The 20,266-nt window shown below is 38.4% G+C and overlaps 4 protein-coding genes across 4 annotated transcripts in view; 3 read left to right on the plus strand and 1 right to left on the minus strand.

Annotated features, from left to right (window-relative positions):
* The first annotated feature begins 68 nt into the window (after positions 1-68).
* aldh3b2 (aldehyde dehydrogenase 3 family, member B2) lies at positions 69-2,619 on the plus strand. Its single transcript, XM_055224222.1, is given in 12 exon segments — positions 69-73; positions 600-642; positions 644-814; positions 816-890; positions 892-939; positions 1,115-1,237; positions 1,310-1,386; positions 1,587-1,701; positions 1,704-1,877; positions 1,880-2,126; positions 2,129-2,148; positions 2,296-2,619. Coding segments are annotated over 12 exon segments (1,422 nt in total).
* Positions 1,860-4,189, minus strand: mmab (metabolism of cobalamin associated B). Its single transcript, XM_033972499.2, has 10 exons — positions 4,033-4,189; positions 3,843-3,901; positions 3,669-3,762; positions 3,529-3,586; positions 3,384-3,456; positions 3,220-3,317; positions 3,082-3,146; positions 2,947-3,006; positions 2,787-2,878; positions 1,860-2,613 (listed from the first exon to the last, which is right to left on the minus strand). The coding sequence occupies exons 1-9, from the start codon at positions 4,158-4,160 to the stop codon at positions 2,794-2,796; spliced, it is 720 nt and encodes a 239-aa protein (XP_033828390.2). The 5' UTR covers positions 4,161-4,189; the 3' UTR covers positions 1,860-2,613; positions 2,787-2,793.
* A 146-nt stretch (positions 4,190-4,335) lies between these two features.
* On the plus strand, positions 4,336-9,959 carry mvk (mevalonate kinase). The gene is given in 13 exon segments (XM_033973314.2): positions 4,336-4,719; positions 4,793-4,940; positions 5,099-5,243; positions 5,493-5,648; positions 6,126-6,150; positions 6,153-6,194; positions 6,196-6,232; positions 6,316-6,338; positions 6,340-6,362; positions 6,438-6,528; positions 6,833-6,952; positions 8,658-8,811; positions 9,420-9,959. Coding segments are annotated over 13 exon segments (1,194 nt in total). The 5' UTR covers positions 4,336-4,641; the 3' UTR covers positions 9,572-9,959.
* Positions 9,960-10,198: 239 nt separating this feature from the next.
* fam222aa (family with sequence similarity 222 member Aa) overlaps positions 10,199-20,266 on the plus strand; it is a 67,096-nt gene continuing 57,028 nt past the window's right edge. Inside the window, exon 1 of the mRNA XM_055224185.1 lies at positions 10,199-10,372. The gene's annotated coding sequence lies outside the window, so the exon portion shown is untranslated. The remainder of the gene's footprint in view (positions 10,373-20,266) is intronic.

The raw sequence follows: 20,266 nt of genomic DNA on the forward strand, positions 1-20,266 counted from the left end.
GCAGTCACACTGAAGTTTGGTTGGAGACTGAAGAAAGTCTCACTCCAGATTAGCCTGAATTGAGGATTATGACGTGTGTATTGTTTTCAGTGTGTGTTTTCTGCTCCATTTCATCAAAAGAGAAGCTACCCCTAGTCTAAACCTGAAATACCATAAGCAGTCCACCAAGCCCCTCTGTCCCGCTGGTTCAAAGTGATAAGAAGGTATGGTTTATATTCTAGAATACTAAGAAGACATGCTAAATTAGAAGATATGTTTGGTCATTTAGCATAAACTATTACCGTAACTCATAAAGTCATGAATGTAATTTGTTAATTGTCTGTAACTTTCTGTAATTAAATCTCAATATTTGAATGTTTAAATGGTCACCATCATCTGATTGGCTGCTGTTTTCCTCTGGGATTGTGCAGATTGCACTATAAGCCACTGAAATATTCAAAAAGGCCTCATTCTATGTTTTGATTGAGAGAAATGGGTGTGAAATGTAAGGCTTGTCATGCTTCTCAGAGAAAGTGCATTTAACTTGCAGAAGGTATGTAGAAATAGGTAAGGGTACATTGAAATAATGAAAGCTGTGGAACACTGTATTGTTGTTTTAGGACTAGTCTTGGTGAACCATGCTTGAGGATGTATCTACTGGAGAGTGAGTGCAGATCTGCTCAGACGGGGCAAGACTGCTTTTAAGGCCAGGCACACTCTAAAGCAGAGCTCACATAAGCAGAGCTCACATCATGCTCAATTCAGGGCAGTTTTCCGAATGCTAGAGAAACATGAATGTGGCTTTGCACAAGCTCTTGACCCACATAAGGTACAATGCATTTGTTACCAAATGAAGATTAAAAGTCATGCCTGAGCTGATGCTTGTCAAAAATGAAGCCCTGTATGCCATCAACAAACTCAAAGAAATGGATGCAGCCACAGCCAGTTGAAAGAAACTTGGTGAGTCAATGTGCAGTAAACCAACTTCCAAACGTACATAAATACATTCTGTCTCTTTGAGACAAGGCCTTTAATTGTGTTGGATTTAAGTATTTTTGACTGGTTGACTGTGATGTAATCCTTTGAGTTGAGAGCATTTTGAGTAAGTTTAATTTTGCATTATTTTTTATTCTAGTCTACAACATTGGATCACTGTTGCAAGGTCAGTGAGCCACTGGGCGTGGTATTCATTGTGAGAGGCTGGTATAGTCCTGTCCAAATGTGTCCACTGCCATTGGTCAGGACCATAACAGCAGGTGCAGCAAAACCATGAGTTGTATAAGTGTACAGCAAATGTTTGGTGTAATTTATTTTATGTATTTTTATTCAGGAAACTGTGATCATAAATCCAGAGTACATAGTTAACACAGCTGACCTCCTCCATCATATATTTCCTTTGGACCTTTTGTTACAGTGTTTCTACTGATATTGTTCAAATACAATGTAATCTGATACCTACTGTTGTTTGCAAGGAATGTTTCCATGTGATTTCCAAAATTATTTATCCAACACTGTGGAACTTCTTTGTGTTCTTCAGAGGTAAAATCAGAAAAGAAATGTCTATCATTCACAATTTCATATTTATTTTTAGATTAAGAAATTAACAGATGTTCAATAACAGGAGCCTGTGAGGATGGGAACATAATAGCACAGGCCGCAGCCCTCACACTCACACCTGTCACCCTGGTTTTGACAAGGAAGAACCCATCTTATGTGGACCACTGCACTGTGACATTGTCACCACAGCGCAGCACATTGCCTGAGCGAAGTTTCACAATGCTGGACAGAGCTTGGTGGCCTCAGACTACATTTGGTGCAATAAAAATGTACAAGTTCGACTAGTGCAGACCATGAAGTTCTGCCTTATGCAATTCTTTGGGCCGGACCCCTAAGAGTCGCTTTGCCAAGCTTTTGTTGCGTTCTTAATGCAGAAATTTTCAGCAAAACTAAATTAAATATCTACAGGTTTATTCAAAACACAATGCCATAATAACAGAACAATGTTGCACCAACTAATTTGACAGATGCAGTGAACCCTGATCTAATAATGCAGCAAAATGTGTTTGACCCAGTGCTTCCACTTCTCTCTGTGCAAAATATAGGTAAAGCCTATTGCTTCATCAACAAGCAACAGAAACTCCTGTGTATCATTACACCAAGAACAGCAAGGTAAAATAATCTGCTTAAATAGATTAAAAGACCACAGTGTGATGGTTAAAAAAAAAACAAAATAATAAAAATAACCAATATAACCACACAATTATATGAACAATGAACAGTGTGCAAATATTTGGCTCATATTTGTTTCTGCTGCAGGTCATCTCGCAACTGATGAATGAGACCTCTAGTGGAAGCTGTCTGACTCATGATAACATGGTCCATTTGGTGGTGTGGGAAGTAAGTGTAGGATTCCTTTGATCCTTTTATTGTTCAAATAAATTGCCATGCCATGAACAAGTGCCACTGGAACAGGATCCTATCATGGACACATTTTCTCACAAGAAATCATGTCTGCTTAGTCTACGATTTGAGTGTGTCACATATCTGTGCTACCCAACATATGAGGAGCACACCTCATCTTTAATGGCATGGGCCAGAACTCTGTCCTAAAGAAGTCAGGGCTGGTGCCAGATCCTGTGAATGAAGAAGACAGCAATACGATACTTGTAACATTATAAATATGTTTTAAAAAAAGTTACTGTCATACTATGCAATATTATAACACATTATCATAGATTTGTGACATCAAACATCAAAGGATATTTATAACCTAGTCAAAAGAAGCAAGTAATAAAAATGTCTTTTACCCTTTGGTTATTCTGGCCTCAGGTAGATTTTTTCCTCTTTGCCTTCTTTCATTGCAGCATATCTGGCTACAGTGAAAAGGTAGTCACTTAATCTAAATGGAAAAAACATGGATTATTAATGTATTAAGGAAATTATGTTTGTAAAATATATTTTACTTGCCGGTTTAAAAACTTGGCAACATCTGGATCTGCCTCCCCAGATCGAACAATTGGCGCTACACTGCATCGGAATCAAACTGTTAAAACAATACAAAAAACAGACTTGGACTCACTTCAAAGATCACTTAAGGCTTACCTGCGTTCTGCTCTTCGGCATATGGTCCGTGCTAAGTGCAAAGTGGCACTGCTCTTTCCTCCAGACTGTGAAGCAATAATGTATTACAATAAGAAAAATGTTTATCAACACATTTTGCTAGTGAATGCACTGCCTTACAGGTAGGATAAAATGTGTCAGTGGTGGAAGTTCTTCTGTAAATTGATCTATCCAGTTTTCCAAGTCTGCAGTTGATGAATTGGTAAACTCTGTTCTTTCTAGAATGAAACATACCAATATTTAACATACAAATTGAATGTAAAGTGACACAAATAAAAACTCACTTATGTGAATTTCTCTTGCTGATGATTGAGGTGTGGCAATGTTAGAGCCCACATCTTGTAAAATACACTGTATCTGTTCAAAATACCAAAATTATAATGTTAGATATGCATCAAAAATGTGTTGGAAATGTATGCAAACAAAAACCTTGTCAAGCTGGTCTGTGAATGTATGACCTTTTTCAAGACAATATTCTCTGGCCAAACTGTAACGTAACGTCAATTCTGAGTTAGTTAACAACAACAACAACGTTATTGTTTTAAATGACAAAGAGACAAAGAGATTACCCAATAGCTGATGACAGTTCATCTGTATTTCCCAAAGCCTCAAAGATTTGGTTTTCCTTTGGTCTCCTTTCTCCTGTAAAAGTGCTGGAGAACCCTTTGGAAAAAAATAAAATAAAATAAAATAAATAGTACTGATATTGTTTGACAGTATTCCAACAGTGTGAGTCTGATTACCTTTATCTCCAGTTTTAGTGTATATTTTGGGTATTTTGCTATTCTCCTCACTGGTGTAACTTATGAAAATATTTTGATGAGGTTAATTTACAGTCACTCATGAATGACATATTAGCACAAGATTCTATTAGCCTGGCTATCACAGTTAGTCTAAACAAACCAAAAAATCCAAATAAAAAAATCATTGTACCTTCTCTTTGAAAATACCACCCTACAGCTGCGATGAGCGGACATAAGTATTCTCATCCCGAGGCGAACGTGACCAGGTTTTATCAAAACAGTCATGATGAAAGAGAAGCTAGCTAGCTTTGTTAGCATAAACAACTTGACACAAACGTGTTCCTGTAGTCTGTGGGCGTGTCTATGGGCGTGTCTGTGGGGTCTTTGTGGGCGTGTCTTCAGTGTGGTCCGATTGGTTGTGTGATGTGACACAGCGGAGCGGCGGTTGGACAGCGCAGGAAACGTATCACGAGCTTTTTCGCTGATTGGATCTTGGAAAACGAGGCAACAACCATCCCATTTCCGAGTGTTTTGGTGCATTTTTACACACGACAGAGGTACTCTAGAGTGTCAAAGTGATGTGAATGTTTCTTTGGAGTGGGTTTCAGATTAAATCTGACCTTAATGTAGACTGAATTTGTATAGACAACGTAGGGTTTGTTATGAAGGATTCGCCGTTGAAGATTCAGGAGATTAACGTGAGCTAAAAGTAGCTAGTATTGCTAATAATACAAGCGGTGAGTTTGTGGACCAAGTGACCTGTTTGCCCTGTTTCAATCGGACACGAAACACTGTTGTAATGCATGTAAAGGAATGCATCCTGTCTGCTCCAGGGAAGGCAATACTACATGGAGAACATGCTGTTGTGCACGGGAAGGTATCTTTAAGCAATATCTTCCATGTAAATAATGTAAGTGGGCTAAAATAATAATTTTATTATGTGCTTCCAGATGGCCCTTGCAGTCAGTTTGAATCTGAGAACGTATTTAAGACTAAAAGCTACTAGTGATGGTAAAGTTTGCATCAACTTTCCCAATATCAGCACCTTACTGTGTTGGGATCTGACGGAACTGAAGCTGCTTGTTCCTGACACTTGTGGTGAGAGGCACATTAGTATTAATAATTACATACAACAACACTCTCTGTGTACCTCTACTCTATCACCGAAACTGTGTTGAAAGGCTTCTATTCTTTTTTTTTTGTTGTTTAGAAATTGAAGTGTCTTCAACTACTAATTATTTCGTTTTTTATGCCAGGTAAAAAGGAAGATGGCAAACTTCTGAATGCTGAATTAGTGAAGTGTCTGCGGGAGTTTGTTGGAGTAACAAATGGAAACTTGGACACATCCAATATGGCTACTTTGGCATTCCTTTACATTTATTATTCCATCTTTGGAACAGGGTAAGGGCTGCTTCATGTTTTTAACAGCAGTCTGTGTCCACTTCAATTCAGCTATCTAGCATCAAAAGGAAACAAATAAAACATTTTGAGAAATAATAAATAGTTTCTATTAATGCTGAACAGGCAAGGGAATTGCCATCTTAAAATTATTTTTTAAGAATGGTTTATTAAAGTGCTAGCGTCAAAATGTTTAACCTTTTTGACGCTAGTCTAATTCACTCTGAGCATGTCTACTTTTTATTCTTGTAGTGAACTACCCAGCTTGACAGTGACTGTGTGGTCTGAGCTTCCTACTGGAGCAGGACTAGGATCCAGTGCTGCCTTCTCTGTTTGTTTGGCTGCAGCTCTGCTCTGTGCAAGTGGAGCTATCACTGCACCTCTTAGAGAATCAGAACACACTGCCAGGTAAGGTAATGCAGAAATGCTTCTGTTGTTCAAAGTGTGACTAATGAGCTGATAATTTAGGGTTGTGGATTGTGATATGACAATATAAACTCAAATAATTTAATCTACATGTGTGTGGAGATGCTCTCTGTTTAATGCAGCGCTATGCTCAACTACATGCGCACATTCCCCACCCACACTACCCTTTCTATAAAGTCCATCCATCTGTCCATTTTCTTCCGCTGAAGTCCTTACCCTATTTCCATTATTCCCTCACTTGTGAACAAGACCCTGAGATAGTTGAAATTTATCAAGTCACTGTGGATATTTCAATGCCATAAATGACACAGGACTTCCACTGTTCCCCATTTGTTAATGTGCCACTACGTGCCTCTACGTGCCATTATGTGCATTACAAAATGGCAGAAGGAACATGTTGTCGGTGTAGCAGGAGAGAGCAGCTGTTGCAAACCTTTGCTTACAGTTGATTTGTTACAGGTGGTGTCAGGAGGGACCTAGAGCTAATCAAACAGTTGGGCGTTTCAAGGGGAGATGATCATTCATGGCAAATCCTTCAGGAGTTGACAATGCTGTTGGAACTTGGGGTGAGTTGACCGTCCTCAAAATAAAATTATGAAATATTTTGTTACAACATTTTTGTTTAAGACTTTAAAATAATTTTTTGTAGGTGGTATGTTGAGATTTCTCTCAGGGAAAAATTATACCACTAAGCAGGTATGCATATGGTATTACACAATTGCGGTAGTGTGTTTTTATTACTTGTACTATAAATGTGTGTTTTTTTCACAGAGTACCATTATTAAGAATCCTACTGACTAACACCAAAGTACCTCGTAGCACTAAAGTACTTGTGGCTGGAGTGAAGGACAAAATTAATAAGGTGCAACTGTTTCTCCTTTTCTCATATGTAACTACTTTGTATTTAATATAATGGCCATGTTAACTTTACATTAGTTACTCTAGTACATATCAAGGTGTTCTTTCTTTCATAAATTATTAAAATTAAGATATTATCATTGCTTCTGTGAGCTGTACCTTGGTACAGGCCCATGTGCAGACCTAATTGACTGAGGGTGCATTTGAGCTATCTTTATTGGGACATTTTTAAGTTTGAGTGTCTGAGGTCTGTATTCATGTGCTACTTTAGTAATTCATTTATGTTTTACTTGTTTTCCCCATAACAGTTTCCTACAATTATGACCCCTGTGCTTGACTCGGTGGATGCCATTTCCTGCACTTGTGAGAAAGTACTTTCAGAAATGACCCATGAGCCAATTACCGGAGAGCACTACAACATCCTAGAGGTACAACATTGGTACCTAATTTATCCTACACCTACTACATACAGTTGAAACCAGAACTTTACATACACTATGTAAAAAGACAAATACTCTTTTTTTCCTCATGTCTGACATGAAATCAGAATAAACTTTTTCAGTTCAGTTAGGATTACCAAAATGATTTCTATTTGCTAAATGCCAGAATAATGAGAGAAGGATTTTTTTAGACAGATGTTTGCATACATTTCATTAGTATTACCATTACCTTCAAAATGTATGACTTGCGTCAAACATTTTTATATCCTTACACAAGCTTTTCACAATAGTTATCAGGATTTTTGGCCCATTCCTCCAGACTGAACTGGTGTAACTGAGCCAGGTTTTTAGGCCACCTTGTGTGCACATGCCTTTTCAGGTCTGCAGTTACAGTTTCAGTAGGACTGAGATGAGGACTTTGTGATGGCCACTCCAAAATATTACTTTGTCCTTATCCTTAAGTCACATTGTAACCAATATGACATGCTTCGGGTCATTGTCCATTTGGAAGACCCATTTACGCCCAAACTTTAGCTTCCTGACTGATGTCTTGAGATGTTGCTTCAGTATTTCCACATAAGGTTCTTTCCTCATGATGCCATCTATTTTGCGAAGTGCAACCAGTCTCTCCTGCAACAAACACAACCCACAACATGATGCTGCTACCTTTGTATTTCACAGTTGGGATGGTATTCTCAGGCTTGTGAGATTCCCCCTTTTTCCTCCAAACTTAAAAATGCTCATTATGGCCAAGTAGTTCAATTCTTGTTTCATCAGACCAAAGGACATATCTCCAAAAATTAAGATATTTGTCCATGTGTGCACTTGCAAACTGTAATCTAGCTTTTTTTATGTTTCTTTTGGAGTAATGTCTTCTTCCTGCAGAGTGACCTTTCAGCCCACGTCGGTACAGTTCTGATTTCACTGTGGATAATGACACACTGTTACCAGCTTCAGCAGCATCTTTACAAGGACTTTTGCTTTTGTTCTTGGGTTGATATGAACATTTTGGACCAAGCATGTTCATCTCTGGGAAACAGAAACTGTTTCCTTCCACAGCAGTATGATGACTGGACATTCACATGGTGTTTATACTTGCGTATAATTGTTTAAACAGATGAATGTGGCACCTTCAGGTATCTGGAAACTGCACCCAAGGATAAATCAGACTTGTGCATGTCCACAATTCTCTTCCTGAGATCTTGGCTGATTTCTTTTGACTTTCCCATGAAGGTGCACAAAGAAGCAGTGTGTTTCAGGTGTGCCTTCAAATACACCCACACCCACAAGTGTCTCTAATTAATTCAAATGTTGTCAATAGAAGTTTCCAAAGACCCGACATCAACATGTTTAAATGCATATTAATCTTACTATATGTAAACCTCTGACACTAAAGAAAGTAATGAAACATTGTAATAAAATCCTCCTCCCATTATTCAGAAAAATATATTATTCAGCAAATAGAAATAATTTGGTAATCCTAATTGACCTAAAACTGGAAAAGTTTAGCCTGATTTCATGTCAAACAGTGAGAACAAAGGGGTATGTGTCTTTTTATGTTGTGTATAAACATCCTGGTTTCGGCTGTATATTTATATCACAAAACAAAATGTTCTCAAAATGCAGGTTCTGTACAGCTTTTCCTTTTATGTACTTTTCAATAAGTATGTGTTTTAATCTACACTTTCTGTAGGAGCTCATTGACATAAATCAACACCACCTCAATGTCATGGGGGTGGGACATCCGGCTTTGGACACTTTATGTCGGGTCACACTGGCCAGAGGACTCCACAGCAAACTCACTGGAGCAGGAGGAGGAGGCTGTGGCATCACGCTTCTCAGGCCTGGTGAGGTCATATAGCTCTATATTAGTTTACACCTCTGATTTCTTAAAGATTTAAACACTTCAGCTGTAATAGGTTTTGTATGTGACTAATGGTCCTTGCTTCATGTAAGGTAGGGGTCTCCAATCTCCCTAAACCGAAATGGCAAAGACCTACTTCTGCTAGCAGTTAAAAATGTAGTCAATGTAGCGTTAACAACTAGCCTTGCATGGAATACACTTTGATGCGTATTAAACGTAAATAATTATATATTTATTAGTGCACGTGTTAACCATACATTTAATGAGAGGAATCAAATTTGAGTTGATTCTACATAATACGTATACCGTAATTCCTAAATCCTTTGGGGAGTTCCTTGGAAGGCTTGGAGACTCACTGGTTGGAGACCCTTGATGTCAGGTATATTATTGTTTTACTTGTTTTTTTGTTTGCAAGCAGATTTCCAGTTGTTTAAATTAAAGTTACAGAAACATGCTTATATACAGAGTTATGGGGAGTACAACTTTATAATTGGAATTAAACGAATGTCTTTGAAAAAAATGACACAACAAGACAATATGCTTACAAGATTATGTTCTATTACGTTTTCTTTTCTTTACTTTTTTCTGCAGAAACCAGCACATCTCTTGTCCAGAGCACAGTGCAAGATCTAAGAGACTGTGGATTTGATTGCTGGGAAACAAGTATTGGTGGTCCAGGCATTCAGCAGCACTCGCCACATGCAGTTAAGGATGACATTTTAGAGATTTTAAACCATTACTGATTTAAATCTTTTACCGTTTAAGTTCCATAGTGACTAATCTATTTGCCTGCTTCTCTGACTGCCACTTACGGACTATTTCTGTGGTCGCATGGATACAGTAGATACTTTACATTTCATTATGCATTCAGTGTCCTCACTCGTCAGCCATAGTTGCCCTGGGCCGCCAGTTTGCACAAAAAGCCTCTCTCACCATCTGGAATCGCACACCACATTCTTACTTATTCTTATTCAGCTGGGTATCTTACCCAAGTACACAATGTCAGCTCATTTCTCATTTCCATAAACTGTAATTATTATCTGTTTCTAAGTTGTCATTTTTGTAGCTCATGCAAATTGATGTAATTGTAATATGTTTGTCAATTCTGATCATTTATTTGAAACCATAGTAAAAACGGGTGTTTGGCTTTGGTAATGCTTGTTTTGGCCAATAGATGGCTGTAGAGGTACATGTATGATTGCCACAGAGATTTAAAAAAAAGTTTAGTATTAGCGTAAGTAATTGATTTGTTCACATTGGATAACCTGTTTTCATTTCTAGGAATTGTTTGAATTATTATTTGAAGGTATGAGTCTCGGAGGAAAACACTGTGTACTTCTGTTCTGTTTTCAGTTTGTAAAAATCATCCAATAAATAAAATATTTATTTTTAACTTCAGTGGTGTATTAATGTATTTATACTAGTAACATAAGTGTTGTTCTGCTAACAGAGGATGAGGACAAAAGGACAACAGGACTGAGTGGCCTCTTGGGAGCCTCTGGATTAGTGGAAGTGAAATATGAATCATGAACCAGCATCTCTCTGTGAGTCACAAATTAGTGCTGACACTTACAGCTTTCTCCACCTTATCACTCTAAAAGCATTACGACATAGCATAAATGGCAAGTCCAAATCAAAAATCTTAAATTTAGGAATTTGCATGAATTTATTCTGTATTTATCAAATGTTGTGAAGACTTAAGAAGCTCAAATCTGGTAGAAAAAAAACACATTTGTCACCCTCTCTTTTATTTTGCCCAGCATCCGCCTCTGTCCTCTTGAATTGTGTCATCTTTATGTCAGGGCAACCCCCCGTCAGCACGCCACACATTCGCCCCTAACCCCTGCTGGAATTTAATTACCACTGTGCTTTTCAATTGAAATGGCATTGACAAGGGTGGACAAGAGGGACACCACGAGGCCCGCCTCTCGCTTTCCTCACTCCGTTTACCCCTGGGAGGCACAGATGGTATTTTTTTTATCAATGTCAGTGCCTGCTTCTTTTCTGCTCTGATGAATAGAAACCACCGTGGCTCAGAGATTATTTCAGATAAAAGAGGGAGTCAGAGAAGGGGGTCAAGGATGGAGGGGGAGAGTCAAAATTAGAGAGGTTCAGTAAAAAATGTCTCAGGAGGATGACTTTCAGATCAGGTGACACAAATTAGTGGAGTTTTATCTCTTCCAGGCATTCAGGTATATCATTGTGACCACTAGCAATGAATTTCACAAATTATCTTCTTTGTATTATTTAAGTGTGGCACATTGTTATAGGAATATTCTATTCTCCTAAAGCTGTTGTGTTAGAAGCAAGACAAATTTCAAAGCAATATATGGTAGATTTGATCTAATAGGCATAGCTAGGTATGAGAACACTGCAGCTCTTATAGATGCTACTAGTTTTCAATGGGCAGTCAGTGTCTAACAAAAGTGGTCCATATATCATGATATATCTCTTGACCACTAATAATATACATGATATTTTTCTGCTTAGCTAGTGTCAATTGATATCATAGATTTTAAGAATGTAGTTATTTGTTTTACACGCCAAAGCAGTATAACATTTCAAATTTGCTGAGTAGCCTCTCTGGGATTCTCTTCATAGTTTCTCAGTTAACTGGTGAATGCTTGTTAGGAGCTATTGAGCTTGAATGCAGAATTATTTGCTGCCTCTTGGCTAAGAAGGCACTCTTGAAAATTAGATTTTACATTTCAATGAGATTCAACCAATGAAATAAAGGTAAAATAAAAAAAATAGCCACCGTGCAAGGAGTGAGGGCACTATTGCGCCCTCAGTTTCCCTCTTCCTCTTTGCTACACAAATGGGGGCATTTTTACATATTTCCAAATTTTGGACAAAGTGTCTCTATGCCGCACAAAGACTGTAAGTCTTGTACACAAAGAAAATGTCACCAAATTTGAGCTTATTCGGACAAATGCCTAAGGAGGAGTTTGAAAAAGTCATGAGTTGAATTTATGACAGTTTGTGAGAATTATGATTTTACCATTGGAGTAACACTGTAAGCAATATGGCTTGGGTGTCATTTAGTTTTGACATCCTGATCAAAAAATTTATTTTTACGCAGGTAGGTTTAGGGCAAGGAGTGTAACAACTAATTCAATTTTGAAGAAAATTTGTATGTGCAAATGGTAGCAAATTTTGTGAATTGTAAATATTATTCAACAATAATAGCAATACAATATTTTGGGCAAATTTTTTGGCTGTGCTGCACAAAGACCATAGACGTATAGAACATATAAAAGTAATTTAGGTAACTTTGATGCCCTGCTCACACACCCAAGGAGGCGTTTATAAGAGTATAACTCGTTAAAAACCTGAAAATTTGTCAGATTGCTACAGCTATGCTGTAAAAATAGCATGGCATGGGTGTCTTTTTTTACCTTTTTGATTGGGATGCCAAACTTTGTGGAAAAAAAAATCTGAATTTACTGAAAAAACTATCATTGTCTCCCCATATTAAAATTTGTTTCAATTTGAAAGGGCCACTAATGTGCACAATTCCAATTTTTCACATTAAGTAGCTTTAGGTTAACAGATTTGAGACAAATTTGAATCAGAGTTTGTGTGGGCAAATGTGAGCCCAGAATTTGTAAAAATCCCAAATTTCAAAAATTCTAGGCACACAAAGAAGAGGTGAACACCCTTGGAAGAGTTTGAATGGGGAGGTTGGTCCCGTGACAAATAAGAAAGAAGAAAGAACTATAGCTGCAAGCTGCACCTATGCTGCTCTCCGTCCTGCAAGGTGAGAGGGCGCGACAGTGCCCTCAATTTTTATATCCCACCCACTGCCAACTGTGAGGTGCTATTGTGCCCTCTTTGCCCAAAATTTAGAAATCTGTAAAAATGCCCCTAAAGCTGCAGCTGCACTGCACAAAGACCATAGGATGTGTAAAAAAAAAGTGATTACTTTTGATGTTGAATTCCATTCTTTTGCATGGAATAGTTTTTGAGCCTGAAGTTAATCTGATTCAAATTTGAGGAAAATTTGTCTTTGTATCTGCAATGGGAGCTAATTTTGTGAACTAGAAATTTCATCACATTGAAAAAAAGATCAGGACATGTACAAAAAAATGTGATAGATGATTATTTGAATCTGATTGGTCGAAGCGTCACAGCAGCGGAACAAGACGAAAAATCTAACTTTTGATATATGTAGTTGAGAGAAAAGCACAGACTTCTTCCCTGTCCACAAATGCACAAAGCGCTTACCTTGTGCAAATAAATAGTTAATAGTAATAGTAGTATTGACGCTAAAATAGATTCAAGTACGTCTGTCGGCGTCGCCATGTTTGTTGTGGTTCGTTTGGGCACTTCACCTTTGGCTTCCACACAAACCTCAATGCTGCTCTGTGATTGGTCCGCCAGACACTGCTCCCAATTTTTAAATATAATAAACTATACGTTTTCAGAAAGCACTCGCGTATTCCTACGTCATAGTGAGGGTGCCTGATCACTGATGGGCACTTCACTTCCTGTCAGTTCACTTACGCATCCATACCTTGCACACCCTTACAATACTAATAGGCCCTTGCCAGATTCGGGCCTAAAAAAAAAGAGTTGACCTGAGCCGACAAAATATCATATTTTGGATGTCCTCTGGTTTAACTAATAGATTATATTATACAAAGATTATACAAAGGTTTTGACTAATAGATTAAACCTTTTTATAAAGACAGATTATTTGCTGTGTGGATGGCAATCTGTTATGCCGTGTGTCTGTCTTTTCTGGATTTATCAGCACTGACAGCGGTAACGTCAGCCTCATGAGCTCGTCACGGTCTTGATGGGTCTGATCCTCTTGGGGGGTATTTGCCCTTTCAGTGTGTGGAGTAGTGTATGAAGTGAGGGGCAAGGGTCAGATTAACATAGTAGGCCAAGGAAGTTATGGCATTCAAGAAGAAAAGTTGAATTGTTCTCTCAGTCTGCACCTTCCACAGTGTTATTTTTCATTATTGTAAATACTGAACCTTACCAATCTTATGCTCTTGCTATTTTTTTATCAGATGATTTTAAATGGTCTTTTTTTTTTTATTATTATGAAACTATAATGTCATTGTTAATGTAAATCCTGATGTGTCAGGTGTACAAAACATCAGCTACGTGCATATCTCATTATCAGCTACTCCCTTGTTGTTGCCAATCATAATTTTTTCCTCCAATGAATAATGATGTGTCCTGTTTTAGGAGGATATCTTAAGGTGAAGTAGCCACAAATGTAATGGCAAAGTTTGTGTAGCATCTCCTTTTGCATTTGTGTGCAAGTATTTAGCCCATTTGAATCTAAGTTTTCCTTATCTGTGTTAAGGATTATCCACATTTCATTTTCGAGTGGCTTTAAATTAGATTAAATATGAACAAGCTTCTTCAATTTATTTACGGTGTGAACATGTGTATTACCCAGGCTTTTAATAATTATGGCAAGAACTGAATGTAAGCTCTGTAATCCGCAGCATAGGGTTTATTTTTCACACGTATAAACTGGCACTGTGATGCATGCAGTGCATTAAGGTCTATGGAAAACAAAAATACCCTAAAACAAAATTAATTTGCATGAATTAAAAAACAGCTTATCTAATGTTCTTACTTTGAATGAATTCATAATTTTCCTGGGGTTACAGCCAATTCATTGGAGTTTATTTTTCAGCTATGAAGGGAGCATAATCAAAATGTTATCTCAAGACACAGTGTGATTGATGGACTATTAAAATGTCAGCCAGATGTACTTTAAGCGCAGCTTTGAGGTTGATAAATCATGCCACAAATGGAAACATAAAGCTGTTCAAAACAAATATTCCCATCCAATGCAATCTGCAGTTAGACATAATGAATTTTCAATTCACTTTCTGTCTCTGTCTCTCTGTAAGCCTGGTTTATTTCTCAAGTTTCCTCTTCTCATGTATTTCTAAACCTCTGCATCTGTGTAATTACAATGGGACAGGTAGGAGGGTTCATATTTCATCTGCTGCATTCATGATAACATCTAATAATCTGAAAGCGTTGCAAAATTGGTATCTCGTTGCTCATGCATTATGAATGAGTTACTGATTGCTTTTTTGCATAGATTAGCAATCATTTCACAGAAATCTTTTCTATAAAAATGTGCCAGGAGGGCTCTATCTCTTTCTCTGAAGAGTGGAGGTGACACATCTCGGTGCTTTTTTAAGATAAGACGGATCAGGTGATAGCACTTCTACCCTCTGCCCCTCTTGCACTCTGATTTATTTCTCTATGCATATCATCTCAGGAGGGATAAGTGTAATTTTCAGCCCACTTTGCTCCTGATTGCTCAGTTAGTGAATATATTCAGCATCTGCAGTGTTATTGTGTTGGGAGTCAAGTGCCCCTGAGATTCTTCTTTGATATAAAAGTAAACATTTGCAGACTCCAAAAGTAAACTGACAGAGGTGACTCTGGTTCTTCTCACTGACCTTTGTGTGTCCTGACTTGTTGGCTTAGATTGGCATAACACATGGGACTTGTATGGTCTAGTGGGTAGGAAAATAGGCTGATGACCTGGTTGCAGTGTAAGGTCCCAGTTAAGGTTTACATACCACTTCAGTTTCCTGTCAGGCAAATGACCTGCCTCAGATGCTGCAATCTGTAGAATGTGTGAAAAGTCAAATCTATACAATTCTCCATTCAGCATGTGGTGAGCCATTTCAGAATCACAAAGTTATTGTGGGTGGACAATAAAAAGAAGTATAAGAAGTATATAAAATATAACAAGATGTTATAATACAATCTATCATCCTATATATTATCTCACTTCAGACTTTAGTATTTGGTTAATACCAAAGATTTAGAAGAAGAAGAGATTTAGCATACATCTGTCAGCAAACAGTTACTCTAAAGCTAGATGTGCACGATACATGAAAGGCTAGTAATAAAACATAATATGCATCTACTAATAATGTGTCTGTGAGTGTATATCTGCTGTTTGGTGTCTCCTTCATGACCCCTGACCCTTGCCCCTTCCTCAGATGAGCAGCCTCTGAGCCAGGGTCCTGTGGAGGTTGGTGCCCTCTGCCTGACAGCCTGTCACTGTGGTGCTGGTGATTTTTTTCTGCAGGAGATGGTGTCTGATTGGGAGCAGTGTGTGAATAGCCCTGTCACACTCGATAAGCCAGCAGGACGACCTGTGACGGGGACATATGGCATGTTTGACAGGGAGAGAGGCTGAGAATCGCACTGAATGATAAAATGGTGTTTTTCCCCCTTCGGCAATGTCATGCTTTCAGGCGAGCATGCAGACCATCGCTCACTCAGCCGACTGACTCCGGCCTCCCTGTGACATCTCCTTCAAGGTCCCAGGTCTCTGCGCTTTGTGCCTGTCCAGTTCTGACACAGCAAATCCAGCCTTCACATGAGACCTGTGTGTGGCGGATGATATGGGGAACATAACTGACCCATTAAAATTAACAGTGGCACATACTAAATATATAGATACTTATAAAAATTACATTTACTTCAGAAATCCTAAAAGTAATTTGAATATGAACATAGTGGTAGTTATTTAGTAAGAATACAATGTAGAAATAATGGTTATCTCTTTCTTTTTTTCTTTCTTTTTTGTAATGTTCTGGCCTCAATGCTTTATTGGACAGAGCAGCTGTAGCATGAAATGGGGAGAGAGGGGGTAGAGACATTTGCCAGTCAGTTGAGGGAGGCATGGAATCGAACCCACAATGCTGGTAGTAACATCACATGTACAATGCCTTAAACCACAACACCACCGGTGAACATCATTGAAACTATTGGTAGTACTAGTTGAAGTAATAGTACTGCACTACTGTAGAAATACAGTACTACAAACAATCTGTACTAAAACCATTATTGAAATTCATCTTATAATTTATTGTTCAGCTTATAAGTAGACAAGATCACATTTTTTAATTAAAAACCAGTACATTTTCAACAATCAAATTATAAATGCATTGCATGTTAAATTGCTGTCGGTAGAATTTGTTTATACAGAGTCCCATTTGTGTTTTATTTGAGTTCTATCCTACCTTTTGAATCCAAGGAAAAGAAGGAAGAGCAATGTCTTGGCTTTAGGTGTGTCACTGAACTGCACACGTCTCATACTGTGTCAGCCGGGTCTTGTGACTTGTGATGTTTCAGCCTCAGCTCCCATCCTGTCAAGTGTCAGCGTCCTGTGTGTTTGCGGTTGTGACAGACAGCCTAGGTGCCAGGCTCAGGCTTCAGTGCACCATAAGGCCCCTGTGCTCTGGTCCCCAGTGGAGCTCACTTTCGAAGACAGCAGCACAGTCCAGTAACCCCTCTGAAACCCGCCATGTCGGGTTCCCTGGGGACCCCCCTGCAGTGCACTCTGTCCACTGGGCCAGAACCTAGAGACGCTGCCAACAGTCACAGATATTACTTGCATTTATCTTATAAATGTAAGTAGTATCCTATCCTAGTTCAACAGTTGGATTGGTAGCTGTACGTGTTCAAACTTGTTTGTTTATGATTACAGCAGTAAATCTTACCTTTATGTACAATACCAAAAAAAAAAAAAAAATTAACTGCCATTCTTTGAAAACAGAACTTGCAATAAGTCTTAGTTTTGTTTTTGATGTTATAGCATAGATAATTTTAACATTTCTAATAACATTGATAAGCCCTTTTACAAACCTGTTTATGTGTCACTGTTTAACTGCCGTTGATGAGAGCACTGAGGCCTTCACTGACCTTTCACTGACATTTTGTCAACAATAGTTTAGTGAGACTCTGGCCTCATTCAGCCACAGTATGTTGAATGCCACAATGAAGTTGCACTTGCACTAAATACAGTCCCCAAACTCATGCCCCTATAGAGTCGCTTCTTGAGAAAGTATTTGGAATAAACTGACAAATACATGTGTGCTTACTGTATAATCTTGAATTATACCAAGACAGGCAGTATTTTTTTGTTTATTTTCTATTTTTTGTAGGCTTTGATTGTGTACTTGGAGAGTTGTAAAAAAAAAAAACTTTTCTTAAGTGCTGATCTCACAGTGAAGTCATTAGAGCTCATCTGTAGTCATGAGTGGCATCAGTGCTGATGAGGGTGGCCAGATCAGCTCACTTTTCTCCAAAAAGAAGATGCAGTGCTTGTAATGTCTGAACTTCTACTCAAGTGGACCCAACAATTTTGTCCTGTAGTAGAAAAATATAAACCACATTCTAAATTATCCTGCATTATCATTTAAACAATGCTATAGTGTATATATTTTTTGTAATCTACAAGAAAAAACTGCCCTTTAGGGACTCAGGACCTACAATCCAATTCTCCCCATTTTCTGTAATTAAGAACAGCGTTTTGTGTGGAGAGACCCGTGGTGGCAATGAACAGGCCTGGCTGATTAATAAATGCTGCTTAATTTCAGTGCAGGAAGGCAGCACTCCAAAATGGCTCCTAATTACACATTAGGAGTGTGAAAGGCTCCTGCCGCTACGGCCTCAGTCCTGTACCCAGCTCTTGCCCCTCCCAAACCGAGCTGATTTCACTGCCCACCAGCACATTAACACCACTCCCAGGAGTGGCTAATTCCAGCCAACCCGTCGACAATCAGTGGCATATGTCAGCAATGACCAAATGATGAAATATTAATATCTAGGATTTGCATAGGGCACACATTTTGGCATAAGACTCTCTGGTTTGTACTTTTCAGAGAAACCATATCTGCAGACATAGGCAGAAGGTGTGTGCTGTGGTTAGTGTGTAGATGATGTCTATTTGTCATCTAAAAGCTGTTTGAAATTGGATATTTTAGTCAAGCATGTGAGAACTTTATTGGGGTTGAAGGAGCAGTGTGGCAGTGGTGAGGATGTGTCTGACTGATAGTAATAATGACTTCCTCCCTCCCCTGGGTGGTCAACTCAAGGGCTCAGGCAGCTGGAAATGATGCTCTGGAGAGGCCAGAGGAACTGCACTGAATGCACTGCATTTGCATGGATAAGCTCAAATGAGGTTGTTTTCAATTCTAGACCCAGGCTTGAAGGTGACAGCTGCAGATGATGAAAATAAAATGTTTTTGCAAACACTAAGCAACATCTAGAGTTGTATTATGTATGAAGAGAATATGTTGAGGATAAAGGTTTAATATACAATTGCTCATGTAATTAATCGTAAACCTCAATACCTACAGGTTAAATGTGTTTCCCAAGTTTATAGGAAATATAAGATGGACTTATGTCAAAGTCTACCATTATCTACTGTTTAACATTTTAGACAAAAAGACCAAATACGCAAATTTTATTACAGACTAAAGCACAAAAACAGCCACCTGTGTTGTCCCTCTACAGACCCGACTTGTAACTTTTCTGATGGAGAGTCTGCTATCTGCCTGTCTCCATGGAGAAGTTCTTTCTTTGCCTGAAACATTCCATAGAAGGGCATAAAACATATCTATCTCCAGAATCTTCCAAAGTTTCATTTTAACTTTCAGTCTCTGATGCCAGAGATCTTATGTGGTGCTGCTTCAAGAACGTGCCTTTGATTTGTGTATTGTGGACAGCTGTGTGCGTGTGGGGCTTGAGCCCCAGGCAGGGTGCCAGGACGGGTTTCACCTTGCCACTTCAAATGAGCACAGAACATTCCCTAGGTATTCCTCCATTTATCACAAAACCACAGAAGACATTTATTTGAACAGGAGAATATGCTAATCCACCATATTTGAGTCCGTGATGGGCTCCTAGAAATAAAATTTGATTTTTAGAGAAACTTACTTCCAATGACCAACTCATGCTGCTATTTTTATAATACCTGTGAGAAATTCCATAGTTTGAAATATAATTTTGATTAATTTGATCATATATAACATATATCATATTCTTTGATAATATTTATAGATTCATGAATGTATTTATTTAATACTTGTGTGACTTTAGGTAATGTACTGGCATAAGATCAAATATATATTATTTTAGATCTCTCCAACTCTGTGTGAGATTGTATTGAAGTAATTTCAACCCATTTTCCTGATGAGTGGTTCAGTTTTGACGCCCACACAGCTTCTCATAATCGCAGCGGTCAGCATTTAAGTGGGCTCTTCACCAGCAACTCAGCAATACTGAAAAGTGAAAATCTATTCATCAACATGTTTTCTGTTAACTACATCTGAATGCAAAGTGGCATCCCCAATTGGGTTGACTCATTACTTTTGGTGAAATAACTCCATTAAATAACAGCAAACATAAAGGCGTCCCACACATGCTGCATATTACCCCATGGCGCCCCCTATGCCTCCCATTGGATAGGATTGGGAATACTAATACTGTCTGCCACTTTACTTCTCCATAGATTTGTGGGCAGACCAGGGGTGATCATTCCCTCCTTTCTCTCCCTCAGGTGACATCTGAAATATATTTTGTGTGCCCTTTCACTTCACAAGCGCTCAGTGTGAAGGAAGCCCAGAGGAGACTAATGAGAGCGTGCA

This window comes from Periophthalmus magnuspinnatus, chromosome 9, assembly GCF_009829125.3.
Source record: "Periophthalmus magnuspinnatus isolate fPerMag1 chromosome 9, fPerMag1.2.pri, whole genome shotgun sequence".
Classification (NCBI taxonomy): Eukaryota; Metazoa; Chordata; class Actinopteri; order Gobiiformes; family Gobiidae; genus Periophthalmus; species Periophthalmus magnuspinnatus.